At 45.9% G+C, this 17096-nt stretch overlaps 1 protein-coding gene across 3 annotated transcripts in view; it reads left to right on the top strand.

Moving 5' to 3' along the window:
* DCTN5 (dynactin subunit 5) overlaps positions 1-17096 on the top strand; it is a 53994-nt gene that overhangs the window by 15432 nt on the left and 21466 nt on the right. For all 3 annotated transcript variants that reach the window (XM_063934736.1, XM_063934737.1, XM_063934735.1), the window contains exons 3-4: positions 8568-8686; positions 11326-11437. In XM_063934736.1, coding sequence (XP_063790806.1) covers positions 8568-8686; positions 11326-11437 — 231 coding nt within the window. The remainder of the gene's footprint in view (positions 1-8567; positions 8687-11325; positions 11438-17096) is intronic.

Here is a 17096-nt window from a genome sequence, read left to right as displayed (position 1 = left end):
TCAGACACCGTCAGGGGCTTGTAAAAACGCCCATTTACCTCAGTCGGTCGACAGACACAGACATGGACACTGACCCCAGTGTCGACGGTGAAGAAACATACGTAATTTTCCTTTAGGGCCACGAGTTACATGTTAAGGGCAATGAAGGAGCTGTTACATATTTCTGATACTACAAGTACCACAAATAAGGGTATTTTGTAGGGTGTGAATAAACTACTTGTAGTTTTGCCTGAATCAGATAAATTAAATGAAGTGTGTGATGATACGTGGGGTTCCTCCGATAGAAAGTTATGGGCGGTATACCCTTTCCCGCCAGAAGTAAGGGCGAGTTGGGAAACACACCTTAGGGTGGATAAGGCGCTCACACGCTTATAAAAACATGGCGTTACCGTCTCTAGATACGGCCGCCCTCAAGAAGCCAGCTGATAGGAAGCTGAAAAATATCATGACAGTATATACACACATACTGGTGTTATACTACGACCAGCAATCGCCTCAGCCTGGATGTGCAGCGCTGAGGGGGCTTGGTCGGATTTCCTGACTGAAAATTTTGATACCCTTGACAGGGACAAGATTTTATTGACTATAGAGCATTTTAAGGATGCATTTCTATATATGCGTGATGCGCAGAGGGATATTTGCATTCTGGCATCAAGAGTAAATGTGATTTACATATCTGCCAGACGAAGACACGACAGTGGTCAGGTGGGGCAGATTCCAGACGGCATGTGGAAGTATTGCCGTATAAAGGGGCGGTCCATCGGACCTGGTGGCCATGGCAACAGCTGAAAAATCCACTTTTTGTTACCCCGAATCACATATCGGCAAAAAAGGACACAGTCTTTTCAGTCTCAGTCCTTTCGTCCCCATAGGGGCAGGCGGGCAAAGGCCAGTCATATCTGCCCAGGGGTAGAGGAAAGGGAAGAAGACTGCAGCAAGCAGCCCATTCCCAGGAACAGAAGCCCCTCACAGCTTCTGCCAAGTCCGCAGCATAACGCTGGGGCCGTACAAGCGGACTCAGGTGCGGTAGGGGGTCATCTCAAGAGTTTCAGTACGCAGGGGGCTCACTCGCAAGGGAACTCCGGGATCCTACATGTAGTATCCCAGGTGTACATTGGAAATTCGAGACATCTCCCCCTCACACAATTCACAGGCTGTATTCCCAGCAGGTGATAATCAAAGTACCCCTCTTACAACATGGAAGGGGGTAGTATTCCACACTATATTGTGGTACTGAAGCCAACCGGCTCGGTGAGATCTGAAATATTTGAACACTTACATACAAGCGTTCAAATCAAGATGGAGTCACTCAGAGCAGTGATAGCGAACCAGGAAGAAGGGGACGATATGGTGTCACTGGATATCAGGGACGCTTACCTACAGGTCCAAATTTGCCCTTCTCACCAAGGGTACTTCAGGTTCCTGGTACAGAACTGTCACTATCAGTTCAGACGCTGCCGTTTGGGTTGTCCACGGCGCCCCGGGTCTTTACCAAGGTAATGGCCGGAATGATGATTTTTCTTAAAAGGAAACATGGACGCTTTCCTGATAAGGGCAAGGTCCAGAGAACAGTTGGAGGTCGGAGTAGCACTATCTTAAGTAGTTCTACGTCAGCACGAGTGGATTCTAAATATTCCAAAATCGCAGCTTTTTCCGATGACACGTCTACTGTTCATAGGGATGATTCTGGACACAGTCCAGAAAAACGTGTTTCTCCCAGTGGAGAAAGCCAGGGAGTTATCCGAGCTAATCGGGATCCTCCTAAAACCAGGAAAAGTGTCAGTGCATCATTGCACAAGAGTCCTGGTAAAAATGGTGGCTTATTACGAAGCAATTCCATTCGGCAGATTTCCCGCAAGAACTCTTCGGTGGGATCTGCTGGACAAATGGTCCGGATCGCATCCTCAGATGCATCAGCGGATAACCCTATATCCAAGGACAAGGGTGTCTCTCCTGTGGTGATTACAGAGTGCTCATCTTCTAGAGGGCCGCAGATTTGGCATTCAGGATTGGATGCCGGTGACCACGGAGGCCAGCCTGAGAGGCTGGAGAACAGTCACACAGGGAAAAAATTTCCAGGGAAGTGTGATTAAGTCTGGAGAATTCTCTCTGCATAAATAAGCTTAGAGCAAATTTATAAGGCTCTAAACTTAGCAAGACCTCTGCTTCAAGGTCAGCCGGTATTGATCCAGTGGGATAACATCACGGCAGTCGCCCACGTAAACAGAAAGGGCGGCACAAGAAGCAGGAGGGCAGTGACAAAACTGCAAGGATTTTTCGCTAGGCGGAAAATCATGTGATAGCACTGTCAGCAGTGTTCTTTCCGGGAGTGGACGACTGGGAAGCAGACTTCCTCAGCAGGCATGACCTCCACCCGGGAGAGTGGAAACTTCATAGGGAAGTTTTCAGCATGATTGTGGACCGTTGGCAAAGACCAAAGGTGGACATGATAGCGTCCCGCCCGAAAAACGGGACAGGTATTCCGCCAGGTCATGAGACCTTCAGGCGATAGCTGTGGATGTTCTGGTAACACCGTGGGTGTACCAGTCAGTGTATGGGTTCCCTCCTCTGTTTCTCATAACCAAGGTATTGAGAATTATAAGACATAGAGGAGTATGAACTATACTAGTGGCTCCGGATGGGCCAAGAGGGACTTGGTACCCGGAGCTTCAAGAGATGCTCACAGAGGACTAAGGGCCTGGGGAGCTAAGAAGGGACTTGCTTCAGCAAGTACCATGTCTTTTCCAAGAATTACCGCGGCTGCGTTTGACGGCATGGCGGTTGAATACCGGATTCTGAAGGAAAAAAGGCATTCCATAAGAGGTCATACCTACCTTGGTCAAAGCCAGGAAGGAGGTGACCGCACAACGTCATCACCACATGTGGTGAAAATATGTTGCGTGGGTAAGGCCAGGAAGGCTCCACGAAGGAAATTCAACTAGGTCGATTCTGCACTTCCTGAAAACAGGAGTGTTTTGAGCCTCAAATTGGGGTTCATTAAGATTTAAATTTCGGCCCTGTAGATTTTCTTCCAGAAAAAATTGACTTCAGTCCCTGAAGTCCAGATTGTAAAGGGTGTATTCCATATACAGTTCTTTTGTGCCTCTAGGGGCACCGTGAGATCTCAACATAGTGTTGGGATTCCTTAAAATCATATTGGTTTGAACCGCTCAAATCTGTGGATTTGAAATATCTCACATGGAAAGTGACCATGCTGTTGACCAATATCTCACATGGAAAGTGACCATGTTGTTAGTCCTGGCCTCGGCCAGGCGATTGTCAAAAAGAATGGGCGGTTTTGTTTTACAAAAGCCCATATTAGAATTTTCCATTTGAACAGGGCAGAACTGGGACTCGTCTCCAGTTTCTTCCTAAAGGGGTGTCAGCGTTGTCACCTGAAACAACCTATTGTGGTGCCTGCGGCTACTGGGGACTTGGAGGACTCCAAGTTACTAGACGTTGTCAGGGCCCTAAAAATATATATATATATATATATATATATATATATATATATATATATATATATATATATATATATATATATATATATATATATATATATATATAGTTAGGACGGCTGGAGTCAGAAAGTCTGACTTGCTGTTTATATTGTATGCACCCAACAAGCTGGGTGCTCCTGCTTCTAAGCAGTCTATTGCACGCTAGATTTGTAGTACAATTCAGCTTGCACATTCTGTGGCAGGCCTGCCACAGCCGAAATATGTAGATGCCCATTCCACAAGGAAGGTGGCCTCATCCTGGGCGGCTGCCCGAGGAGTCTCGGCATTATAACTTTGCCGAGCAGCTACGTGGTCAGGGGAGAACACGTTTGTAAAATTTTACAAATTTGATACTCTGGCTAAAGAGGACCTGGAGTTCTCTCATTCGGTGCTGCAGAGTCATCCGCACTCTCCCGCCCGTTTGGGAGCTTTGGTATAATCCCCATGGTCCTGACGGAGTCCCCAGCATCCACTAGGACGTTAGAGAAAATAAGAATTTACTTACCGATAATTCTATTTCTCGTAGTCCGTAGTGGATGCTGGGCACCCATCCCAAGTGCGGATTGTCTGCAATGCTTGTACATAGTTATTGTTACAAAAATCGGGTTATTACTATTGTTGTGAGCCATTTTTTCAGAGGCTACTTCGTTTTGTTATCATACTGTTAACTGGGTTCAGATCACAAGTTGTACGGTGTGATTGGTGTGGCTGGTATGAGTCTTACCCGGGATTCAAGATCCTTCCTTATTGTGTACGCTCGTCCGGGCACAGTACCTAACTGAGGCTTGGAGGAGGGTCATGGGGGGAGGAGCCAGTACACACCATGTGACCTAAAAAGCTTTTTAGATGTGCCCTGTCTCCTGCGGAGCCCGCTATTCCCCATGGTCCTGACGGAGTCCCCAGCATCCACTACGGACTACGAGAAATAGAATTATCGGTAAGTAAATTCTTATTATTTTTTTATAAAGTAATTATTTAAAAAATTGTGTGAGACTAATAAAAAGTATAAAGGAGTGGGCAATCCCCTCCCCTAGTTGTGATAAATGTTTTTTTTTTTTTGCTCCTCTAAGGCATTTAGATGAATCCAGTGTTTTCCATGAAAGAAATGAAGAAGGTGCTTCTCTTTGACATGAGTGTGCCAGAAAACACAAAGATGTAAACTTTCTAATATAACCTGTATAAAGTGGTTAGCAATAAATATGTTGGGAACTCGCCATTTACTGTGAGATTCAATCGTGAAAGGTTTCCAGTGGGATATTTCCCATCTAATACCCCTTTCACACCGCAAATGCCGGATCCCACCCGGGAATTGGAAACGGGTCCTTCCCGGGTGGGATCCGGCATTGGACGCTACAGCTGGCTTCCCTGACCCGGCAATATTCCGGGCGGGTTGTCTTAGCGGGGGGTACAGGGGGCGGAGTCGGCAGCGAAGGTGGGGGTGGCGCTGGGAGATGAGCACGAGCTTATCTCCGCGCCGCCTCTTCCTATCTAGTGAACGGGTCCTGGGTTGCATCGACCCGGGAACCCGTTTATGCTGCCACTGACCTGGTATTCAACCCGGGAATAACACTGCTTTATTCCCAAGTTGAATTACCGGGTCAGGCGACCCGGGAATGCAACCATGGCGCTTTCACACCACACGCTGACCCGTGTCGACCTGGCAATATACCGGGTCGATACCGGGTTATTTGTGCGGTGTGGAAGGGGTATAAGTGTAAGGTGGTATCAATTGATGAAGCAGCAAATGAGGGGTGTGATACAGAAGATAGAGACTAAAAAGAAAGACAGTCATTAGGTTGACAGGGTCAAAAGGTCAACACAAAGAAAATGTTTGTAATTTTGTGCTTTTAAACATTTTTTACCCCAATTTGTTGAAATGCGTCCTCTTGCGGGCTCGCTTTGCTAACCACAAGGTTACTAAAGGTAATAGTTTGTGACATGGATAGTAAATGCAGCAAAAAATGAGAAAAAACCCTAAAAAGCATGTCAACCTTTTGACCCTGTCGACCTTTTAAGTGTCTCTCTGTCAGCAACCTCCCCAAATGAGTTTAGTAATTGAATTTATTCGTAATCAATTAAAAACATGAAGTCAAAGATAGATTAAAAACATGAAATTAATGATAGATTAGAAATATGAAGTCAATGATACGGATTCTTTCAATGTCCCAGTTTAGTACAATCCAATGCACTTGTTGAGTTCAGGTCAGTCACATTGATGCCTTTCGTGGGTCAACTGCCCGCTTCATCAGAATAAGTTGTCATGGAAAGCGGTTAAGATACCGCCGCACGGGATCCTAGCGAGCACAATGCAGACACCGTTGTGACGGTAAGCAGAAACGCTAGAAGAAGCCAGTATTGTCTTGAAACATCCCTAGAAACTGGAGACACACAACACTATGGGTTAAATTTACTAAGATGGGAGTTCTATTTAAGATGGGATGTTGCCCATAGCAACCATTCAGATTTCAGGTATTGGCCCTCATTCCGAGTTGTTCGCTCGCAAGCTGCTTTTAGCAGCAGTGCACACGCTAAGCCGGCGCCTACTGGGAGTGAATCTTAGCTTATCAAAATTGCAAACGAAAGATTCGCAATATTGCGAAAAGACTTCTCTGTGCAGTTTCTGAGTAGCTCGAGACTTACTCTTCCAGTGCGATCAGTTCAGTGCTTGTCGTTCCTGGTTTGACGTCACAAACACACCCAGCGTTTGCCCAGACACTCCTCCGTTTTTCCAGCCACTCCCGCGTTTTTCCCAGAAACGGTAGCGTTTTTTCAAACACTCCCATAAAACGGCCAGTTTCTGCCCAGAAACACCCACTTCCTGTCAATCACATTACGATCATCAGAACGAAGAAAAAACCTCGTAATGCCGTCAGTAAAATACCTAACTGCATAGCAATTTACTTGGCGCAGTCGCAGTGCGAACATTGCGCATGCGCAATTAGCGGAAAATCGCTGCGATGCGAAGAAAATTACCGAGCGAACAATTCGGAATGACCACCATTATCTTCTAGAACACAGGTTCTCAAACTCGGTCCTCAGGACCCCACACAGTGCATGTTTTGCAGGTCTCCTCACAGAATCACAAGTGAAATAATTAGCTCCACCTGTTGACCTTTTATAATGTCAGTGAGTAATTAATACACCTGTGCGCCTGCTGGGTTACCTGCAAAACATGCACTGTGTGGGGTCCTGAGGACCGAGTTTGAGAACCACTGTTCTAGAAGGTGCTAGATAAATGAGAAGTAGAATCTGATTGGTTGCTATGGGCAACATCCCATCTTAAATAGAACTCCCATCTTAGTAAATTTCCCCCCATGTTTTTACAGATGCAGTGGCTTTCTACTAGCGTTTCTGCTGAACATAACAGTTTATTCTGATGAAGCAGGCGGTTGACCCGTGAAACGTGTCAGTTTGATTGCATGTGTTGGGTAATACAAAAAACTATGAACTAAACAGTTGGACTGGTTTGTAATAAACTTGGGATATTGAAAGTTACTCTCTTTCTATTTTTAATTGATCGATTATTAAAATCCTTTGTTGCTAGACTGAGCTACATCAGTTAATACCACCTAAATAGGGAGTATCCTATGGGAAACCATTCTTCACAATTAAGGGGTGGTATCCAATTTTTCTGATGAGAAAAACGAGTGATTTTCGTGGTTTTTCAAAAAATTTTATTGACTATTTGTTTATTTTTATTGGCTATCTGTTTTTTTCCATCCCCCCAAAAAAATTATTTTCTATGCGAAAACACACGGGATCCACAAAAAAGTCGCAAGCCTATGTGTTTTTGTAGACAAAGTCATGGGGGGGAAAAAAAGTATTAATAATCGCTGTTTGGTTCCGTTTGCCTGAGGCAGGCGAAACAAAATCTCCGATAAGTGACGGTATTAAGGCTAATTGAATACTGCCCTTAATCTCACCTAAATGGTGAATACCCATTCTATTTATTGCAAAAATTGCTTTATACATTATACAGGTTACAATATATAGTTTTAATTTTGCAGATCTAGTATACCTGCATTCAAGTTCTGTCTTCAGATAACTAAAAAAGGCAATTAGAAAAAAACATACAATTAGAGTAATGGGCCCTACACACCCGGCGTTTTGCCGACGTGGTGTCCGATGGACGACCCGGCAGCGGGGGGGAGTGAAGTTTCTTCACTCCCCCTATCACCCGGCTCCATAGTAGTGCATGCTAATATGGACGAGATTGTCCATATTGGCATGCATGTATAAGCGACCCGGCACCAACGATGAACGAGCAAGGGGCCGCGCATCGTTCATCGTTGGTGCCTACACACTGAACGATATGATCGAGTTCTCGTTCATATCGTTCAGTTACATCTTTAAGTGTGTAGGGCCTATAACTTTAAGCAAGCCAGTTTAGTTTTGTTGATATTACTGCAATTCGTGTATCTAAAATGTAACTGACTGCACAGCTCTACATAAGAAGTTAATGTATTATGTACTGTTTAGTCAAACTCCATCCATTTACTCGATTATCCAAGGAGTATATCATATACAGTGACAGAGATGCATTATTTAATTTGATTTGTAGTGCGAAAAGATTATTTTAAAATCACCTTTCTGATCATCTTTTACTAGTGTTCAATCTAGCATCCTGCACCTTTCAAAATCCGTGCAGTTCCTCTTTTCTCCTGGGGTGTCGCTCTCTGCTGTGATGCTTCTCAGCACACTCTGATCTGTTACTCAGTGCTGTGATACACACAGACCTGTGTGTGCTGAGAAGCACCAGAGGAGAGAGCGACACCCCAGGCAGGAAAGAGGAACTGCACAGGATTTGAAAGGTGCAGGGTGCTAGAATGAACACTATTTTACTATCCGGTTGGTACTTTATGTACTATAGAATAACTCCAGCCTTTAGCTTTGGGTGGAGTTAGGTTACATTTTGAAACAAGAAAATGTTCTGTGACTGCACTCCTCAGTCCTCCATTCTCGCATGTGTTCCCTTGGATGTAACACACCGCACAGGTGTAATTGTATGTAGTCACCTAGTGTTATATTCTGGTTTCCCCGGAGCCGCTGTTCACTCCTCTCTTACAGACAATAGTCATGAATGACTGTATTATCAGGGGGGACCTGGCAAATGTTCGTGTCGGGAGACACTGCGTCATCAAAAGCCGAAGTGTGATTAGGCCGCCATTTAAGAAATTCAGCAAAGGGTGAGGCGCAGCTGTGCAGTTATTCATAATGATATCCCCTACTGTTTTATGTTTGTTTTGCTTGTATATTTTATGTAGAAGCTTCAGTTACAGTAGTTCTAAGCAAATTGGGTGGTTTTATATTGGATGTCACTGGTCTGTGTGCAGGGAATTAATTTATTAAAGAATTATTTACACTGGAATTAACACCAAACAATAATATGTTTTTTTTACACACGTAAATGTTTATATTTATTTATTATTATACAGGTTGAGTATCCCATATCCAAATATTCCGAAATACGGACATTTTTGAGTGAGATAGTGAAACCTTTGTTTTTTGATGGCTCAATGTACACAAACTTTGTTTAATACACGAAGTTATTAAAATTATTGTATTAAATGACCTTCAGGCTGTGTGTATAAGGTGTATATGAAACATAAATGAATTGTGTGAATGTATACACACTTTGTTTAATGCACAAAGTTATAAAAAATATTGGCTAAAATGACCTTCAGGCTGTGTGTATAAGGTGTATATGAAACATAAATGCATTCTGTGCTTAGATTTAGGTCCCATCACCATGATATCTCATTATGGTATGCAATTATTCCAAAATACGGAAAAATCCCATATCCAAAATACCTCTGGTCCCAAGCATTTTGGATAAGGGATACTCACCCTGTATATACAGTCTGTGGCTTATTTCAGGCTGTATGATATATATAGTGATCTTTAGCTGGCTATGATAAACGCTAACAGCGCTCACTGACTGCTGTTCAGACCAAAGGTTCCCAAACTCAGTCCACAGGTCACCCTAACAGTCCAGGTTTTAAGGAGGTCCATGATCGAGGCACAGACGATAAATCAAATCGACTGATTGTACTAATTAAGTCACCTCTTTTCAAGCATGGATATGCTTAAAACCTGACCTGTTAGGTTGCCTTGAGGACCGAGTTTGAGAACCTCTGGTTTAGACCAACAATACATAGTGCAGCGTTCCTGGCCAAATCCTATGCTTACAGTAGTTATTAGTGATCTATCCATCTCAGTACATGGCAGCAGCTTGTCTGTGTCAGACCACTGTTAGCATGTACCACTAGGCTTACATGTGGACATTATCTAAACCGGAAGTTCAAATTGAAGCTGCTCAGTCAAATTAGTAATGCCTTTCAGGTGCTGAAAGGGATGGTTTGTTCTAAACTAGAACGATACACAAAACAGATTTTCCCCAGCACACCAAGAGGCATTAGCAATAAGAGTTGAAAAACTACATGTTAGTGAATAATTCAGAGATCTTAGTTACATATATTTGCAAAAATATGGTAAACCTCCAGACCACACGTCAAGGCTTCTCTGAACACTGGAGGTCCCTACACCAGCATGTTCTCCTAATGCAAGTCACATCTTTGCCTAGACAGGTATAGACGGGACATGCATTTGGAGAGCATGTTGGTTCCTATAGTGCCATTAGGGGGTCCTTCGGTTGATTTCTGGTAAGCTGGCTCTCAATTTAGATATATTTTTGTATGTGCTATTATCGTGTAGTCTTACAGTAGACTTATTTAAACCTGTCTACCATCTATTCCATTTTTGACATGAGGGCATGGGAGAAGCGGACAGTCATAGAGACTGTTGATCTGTACCCATCACTGGCCTATCAGGGCGAGGAGAGATGGGTGTACATAATGCTTGTGGTCACAGACCAGTAATGTAATGTTGCACCAGGAAGATCAAAGATAACCATATTATTATAATACTCCCAAATAATCTAGTTCCCTTATGAAAGCCTTGGATTAGGATGCTCTAAAACAGGCCCTGCCCGACAGCACTTACTGGGTCCAAGAGCTGACCAACCGAATCCAACCAATAAGGTCACTGTCTGACAGCACTAACTGGGTCCAAGAGCTGACCAACCAAATCCAGCCAATGAGGTCACTTTTTGATATGGGCAAACTGCACGCAGATCCCATCACGCCGGTCTGACCTGCTCTGCTCGTATTTGAGTAGGTTTGGCCTCCTTTCTAAAATAATATTAATACAAAGTATAATTTGTATGCATTAAACTGATATTTCTATAATCACGAGATTTAGCTGCCTAGCTTTGTTTCCATACAGATCAGATCAGGGGTTGATAATCCAGTGTTGCTTACTGCCTTTTAAATGTACTGTTCCCGTATTCATATTACACGACTTTTAATGCTCTGTAATTGTCCTTAATTGCAGGCACTGCTGCTGCCTTTTCAGTGTGTAATTGAAGTGAATGCGGTGCAAGGTTTCTGGTTTCCCTCTGTCATTGAGTGAGCCTGCCTCTTCCCCACAATATCTAATTATCACACAAACACACAAAACCATTTAAGGGACAGAAAATTATTTTGCTCTTTAAAACTGAAAGCTCTTTTGTCCAGGGAAGACCTGTGCCAGATAATTAGAGCCCTAATTTGCGCTGGGAAGGTACCATTCAGCCACGATAGGCACACGTAACACTCGTACATGTGGCCGCGCAGCTCTGGTCAAACGCAGCTAAAGCCATTCTGTTCTGTGAGAGTGAAAGGAGGTAAATACTATGGCGAATGAAGTTCAGCCCCATCCACTGTGCCTCTAAATTTACCAGTCCCCTTTTCCAGTAATGTATATCTGTGTCTTCTGCTTTCAACAGGGTGGCTTTTTTCCCCTTGCATATCGGAGACCACGTCTTCATAGAAGAAGACTGTGTTGTCAACGCAGCACAGATAGGGTCATATGTACACATAGGGAAGAACTGCGTTATTGTAAGTATCAAAGATTATGGATGGCCTGGTTTTTGTATGAGCAGTCTTGTGTCTAGTGGTGGATGTTTATCAATTCCAGACTCCTTTAACTAAATAAGTGAAGACATTGTTTGACATTAATATATAGCCCAGGTTGTGCATTGCTGATCTGAGTATTCTACATGATACAACTGGAGTGTATGTAACTCACCAAATATAACCACCATGCTCTCACACACCTCTGCAGCAAGTCATTGTGTTAGGTGGGAGAAGCAGTACTCCCTCACAGCACTGAGGTCATGGGTTCAATTCTCACCACGGCCCTAACTGTGTGGAGTTTTGTATATGCTCCCCGTACATGCGTGGGTTTCCTCCAGGTACTTCGGTTTCCTCTCCCAATCCAAAAATATACTGGTAGGTTAATTGGCTTCTGACAAAATTAACCCTAGCGTTAATGTGTGTGCATGTAAATGTGGTAGGGACTGATGTGAGTGGCCAGATATCCTCTGTAAAGCGCTGCGGAGTATGTGTGCGCTATATAAATAACTGGTGGTAATAATAACTCGGCAGGCAGAGTGTGACTGACAGGCAGACTTGCTGTGTAGATATGTGTGTTGATACCTACACCGGGGCGGGCTAGTGATGTCAGTAAATTAATTGTGTTATTTCTCTAACGTCCTAGTGGATGCTGGGGACTCCGAAAGGACCATGGGGAATAGCGGCTCCGCAGGAGACTGGGCACAAAAGTAAAAAGCTTTAGGACTACCTGGTGTGCACTGGCTCCTCCCCCTATGACCCTCCTCCAAGCCTCAGTTAGATTTTTGTGCCCGAACGAGACGGGTGCAGGCTAAGGGGCTCTCCTGAGCTGCTTAGAATAAAAGTTTAGTTTAGGTTTTTTATTTTCAGTGAGACCTGCTGGCAACAGGCTCACTGCATCGAGGGACTAAGGGGAGAAGAAGCGAACTCACCTGCGTGCAGAGTGGATTGGGCTTCTTAGGCTACTGGACATTAGCTCCAGAGGGACGATCACAGGCCCAGCCATGGATGGGTCCCAGAGCCGCGCCGCCGTCCCCCTTACAGAGCCAGAAGACGGAAGAGGTCCGGAAAATCGGCGGCAGAAGACGTCCTGTCTTCTATAAGGTAGCGCACAGCACTGCAGCTGTGCGCCATTGCTCTCAGCACACTTCACACTCCGGTCACTGAGGGTGCAGGGCGCTGGGGGGGGGCGCCCTGAGACGCAATAAAAACACCTATTTTGGCAAAAAATACATCACATATAGCTCCTGGGCTATGTGGATGTATTTAACCCCTGCCAATTTTTACATAAAAAAGCGGGAGAAAGGCCGCCGAAAAAGGGGCGGAGCCTATCTCCTCAGCACACTGGCGCCATTTTTTCCTCACAGCTCCGTTGGAGGAAGGCTCCCTGACTCTCCCCTGCAGTCCTGCACTACAGAAACAGGGTAAAACAAGAGAGGGGGGGCACTAAATTGGCATATAAATATATACAGCAGCTATATTAGGGAAAAACACTTATATAAGGTTATCCCTGTATATATATATAGCGCTCTGGTGTGTGCTGGCAAACTCTCCCTCTGTCTCCCCAAAGGGCTGGTGGGGTCCTGTCCTCTATCAGAGCATTCCCTGTGTGTGTGCTGTGTGTCGGTACGTTGTGTCGACATGTATGAGGAGGAAAATGATGTGGAGGCGGAGCAATTGCCTGTGTTAGTGATGTCACCCCCTAGGGAGTCGACACCTGACTGGATGGTCTTATGGAAAGAATTACGTGATAGTGTCAGCACTTTACAAAAGACTGTTGACGACATGAGACAGCCGGCAAATCAGTTAATACCTGTACAGGCGTCTCAAACACCGTCAGGGGCTCTAAAGCGCCCGTTACCTCAGGTGGTCGACACAGACCCAGACACGGACACTGACTCCAGTGTCGACAGTGAGGAAACAAACGTATTTTCCAGTAGGGCCACACGTTACATGATCACGGCAATGAAGGAGGTTTTGAACATTTCTGATACTACAAGTACCACAAAAAAGGGTATTTCTCTGACGTCCTAGTGGATGCTGGGACTTCCTTAAGGACCATGGGGAATAGCGGCTCCGCAGGAGACTGGGCACAAAGTAAAAGCTTTAGGACTAGCTGGTGTGCACTGGCTCCTCCCCCTATGACCCTCCTCCAAGCCTCAGTTAAGATTTTGTGCCCGGCCGAGAAGGGTGCAATCTAGGTGGCTCTCCTGAGCTGCTTAGAGGTAAAAGTATAATTAGGTTTTTTTATTTTCAGTGAGTCCTGCTGGCAACAGGCTATTTGCAGCGCGGGACTAAGGGGAGAAGAAGCGAACTCACCTGCGTGCAGAGTGGATTGGGCTTCTTGGCTACTGGACATTAGCTCCAGAGGGACGATCACAGGTTCAGCCTGGATGGGTCCCGGAGCCGCGCCGCCGGCCCCCTTACAGAGCCAGAAGAGCGAAGAGGTCCGGAGAAAGCGGCGGCAGAAGACGTCCCTGTCTTCAGATAAGGTAGCGCACAGCACTGCAGCTGTGCGCCATTGCTCTCTGCACACATCACACTCCGGTCACTGAGGGTGCAGGGCGCTGGGGGGGGGAGCGCCCTGAGATGCAATGAAACATGTTTAAAACCTTATGTGGCTAAAGAAATACATCACATATAGCTCCTGGGCTATATGGATGCATTTCACCCCTGCCAGTTTTCCAGAAAAAAGCGGGAGAAAAGGCCGCCGTGAAGGGGGCGGAGCCTATCTCCTCAGCACACAAGCGCCATTTTCCCTCACAGCTCCGCTGGAAGGACAGCTCCCTGACTCTCCCCTGCAGTCCTACATACGGTAACAGGGTAAAACAAGAGAAGGGGGGGGCACTATTTGGCAAAATAATAATATAAGCAGCTATTTTAGGGAGTAACACTTTTATATAAGGTTATCCCTATACATATATAGCGCTCTGGTGTGTGCTGGCAAATCTCCCTCTGTCTCCCCAAAGGGCTAGTGGGGTCCTGTCCTCTATCAGAGCATTCCCTGTGTGTGTGCTGGGTGTCGGTACGATTGTGTCGACATGTATGAGGAGGAAAATGATGTGGAAGCAGAGCAATTGCCTGTGTTAGTGATGTCACCCCCTAGGGAGTCGACACCTGACTGGATGGTAGTGTTTAAAGAATTGCGTGACAGTGTCAGCACTTTGCAAAAAACTGTTGACGACATGAGACAGCCGGCAAATCAATTAGTGCCAGTCCAGGCGTCTCAGACACCGTCAGGGGCGCTAAAACGCCCGCTACCTCAGGTAGTCGACACAGACCCAGACACGGATACTGAATCCAGTGTCGACGGCGAGGAAACAAACGTAATGTCCAGTAGGGCCACACGTTACATGATCACGGCCATGAAAGAGGCGTTGAACATTTCTGACACTACAAGTACCACAAAAAAGGGTATTATGTGGGGTGTGAAAAAACTGCCTGTGGTTTTTCCTGAGTCAGATGAATTAAATGAGGTGTGTGATAAAGCGTGGGTTTCCCCCGATAAAAAACTGCTAATTTCTAAAAAATTATTGGCACTATATCCTTTCCCGCCAGAGGTTAGGGCGCGTTGGGAAACACCCCCTAGGGTAGATAAGGCGCTCACACGCTTATCAAAACAAGTGGCGTTACCGTCTCCAGATACGGCCGCCCTCAAGGAGCCAGCCGATAGAAGGCTGGAAAATATCCTTAAAGGTATATACACACATACTGGTGTTATACTGCGACCAGCGATTGCCTCAGCCTGGATGTGCAGCGCTGGGGTGGCTTGGTCAGATTCCCTGACTGAAAATATTGATACCCTGGATAGGGACAGTATATTATTAACTATAGAGCATTTAAAGGATGCATTACTATATATGCGAGATGCACAGAGGGATATTTGCACCCTGGCATCTAGAGTAAGTGCGATGTCCATTTCGGCCAGAAGAGCCTTATGGACGCGACAGTGGTCAGGGGATGCGGATTCCAAACGGCATATGGAAGTATTGCCGTATAAAGGAGAGGAATTATTTGGGGTCGGTTTATCGGACCTGGTGGCCACGGCAACTGCTGGAAAATCCACCTTTTTACCCCAGGTCACCTCTCAGCAGAAGAAGACACCGTCTTTTCAAAATCAGTCATTTAGTTCCCATAGGGGCAAGCGGGCAAAAGGCCACTCCTTTTTGCCCCGGGGCAGAGGAAGAGTGAAAAGACTGCACCAGGCAGCCCCTTCCCAGGAGCAGAAGCCCTCCTCCGCTCCGGCAAAAGCTTCAGCATGACGCGGGGGCTTTACAAGCGGACTCAGGCACGGTGGGGGCACGTCTCAAAAATTTCAACGCGCAGTGGGCTCACTCGCAAGTGGACCCCTGGATCCTGCAGGTAGTATCTCAGGGGTACAAATTGGAATTCGAGACATCTCCCCCTCGCCGGTTCCTGAAGTCTGCTCTACCAACGTCTCCCTCCGACAGGGAGGCTGTTTTGGAAGCTATTCACAAGCTGTATTCTCAGCAGGTGATAATCAAGGTACCCCTCCTACAACAGGGAAAGGGGTATTATTCAACACTGTTTGTGGTACCGAAGCCGGACGGCTCGGTGAGACCAATTTTAAATCTAAAATCCTTGAACACTTACATAAAAAGGTTCAAATTCAAGATGGAGTCACTCAGAGCAGTGATAGCGAACTTGGAAGAAGGGGACTATATGGTGTCTCTGGACATCAAGGATGCTTACCTCCATGTCCCCATTTGCCCTTCTCACCAAGGGTACCTCAGGTTTGTGGTACAGAACTGTCATTATCAGTTTCAGACGCTGCCGTTTGGATTGTCCACGGCACCCCGGGTCTTTACCAAGGTAATGGCCGAAATGATGATTCTCCTTCGAAGAGAAGGCGTCTTAATTATCCCTTACTTGGACGATCTCCTGATAAGGGCAAGGTCAAGGGAACAGTTAGAGGTCGGTGTAGCACTATCTCAGGTAGTGCTGCGTCAGCACGGGTGGATTCTAAATATCCCAAAATCACAGCTGATTCCAACAACACGTCTACTGTTCCTAGGGATGATTCTGGACACAGTCCAGAAAAAGGTGTTTCTCCCGGAGGAAAAGGCCAGGGAGTTATCCGAGCTAGTCAGGAACCTCCTAAAACCAGGACAAGTGTCAGTGCATCAATGCACGAGAGTCCTGGGAAAAATGGTGGCTTCGTACGACGCGATTCCATTCGGAAGATTCCATGCAAGAACCTTTCAGTGGGATCTGCTGGACAAATGGTCCGGATCGCATCTTCAGATGCATCAGCGGATAACCCTATCTCCAAAGACAAGGGTATCTCTCCTGTGGTGGTTACAGAGTGCTCATCTTCTAGAGGGCTGCAGATTCGGCATTCAGAATTGGATGCTGGTGACCACGGATGCCAGCCTGAGAGGCTGGGGAGCAGTCACACAAGGAAGGAATTTCCAGGGCTTGTGGTCAAGCATGGAAACGTCTCTTCACATAAATATCCTGGAACTAAGGGCCATTTACAATGCCCTGAGTCAAGCAAGGCCTCTGCTTCAGGGTCAACCGGTGTTGATCCAGTCGGACAACATCACGGCGGTCGCCCACGTAAACAGACAGGGCGGCACAAGAAGCAGGAGGGCAATGGCAGAAGCTGCAAGGATTCTCCGCT

Source organism: Pseudophryne corroboree, chromosome 7 (assembly GCF_028390025.1).
Source record: "Pseudophryne corroboree isolate aPseCor3 chromosome 7, aPseCor3.hap2, whole genome shotgun sequence".
In the NCBI taxonomy this organism is placed as follows: domain Eukaryota; kingdom Metazoa; phylum Chordata; class Amphibia; order Anura; family Myobatrachidae; genus Pseudophryne; species Pseudophryne corroboree.
This window is presented reverse-complemented; position numbering and strand designations above follow the sequence as displayed.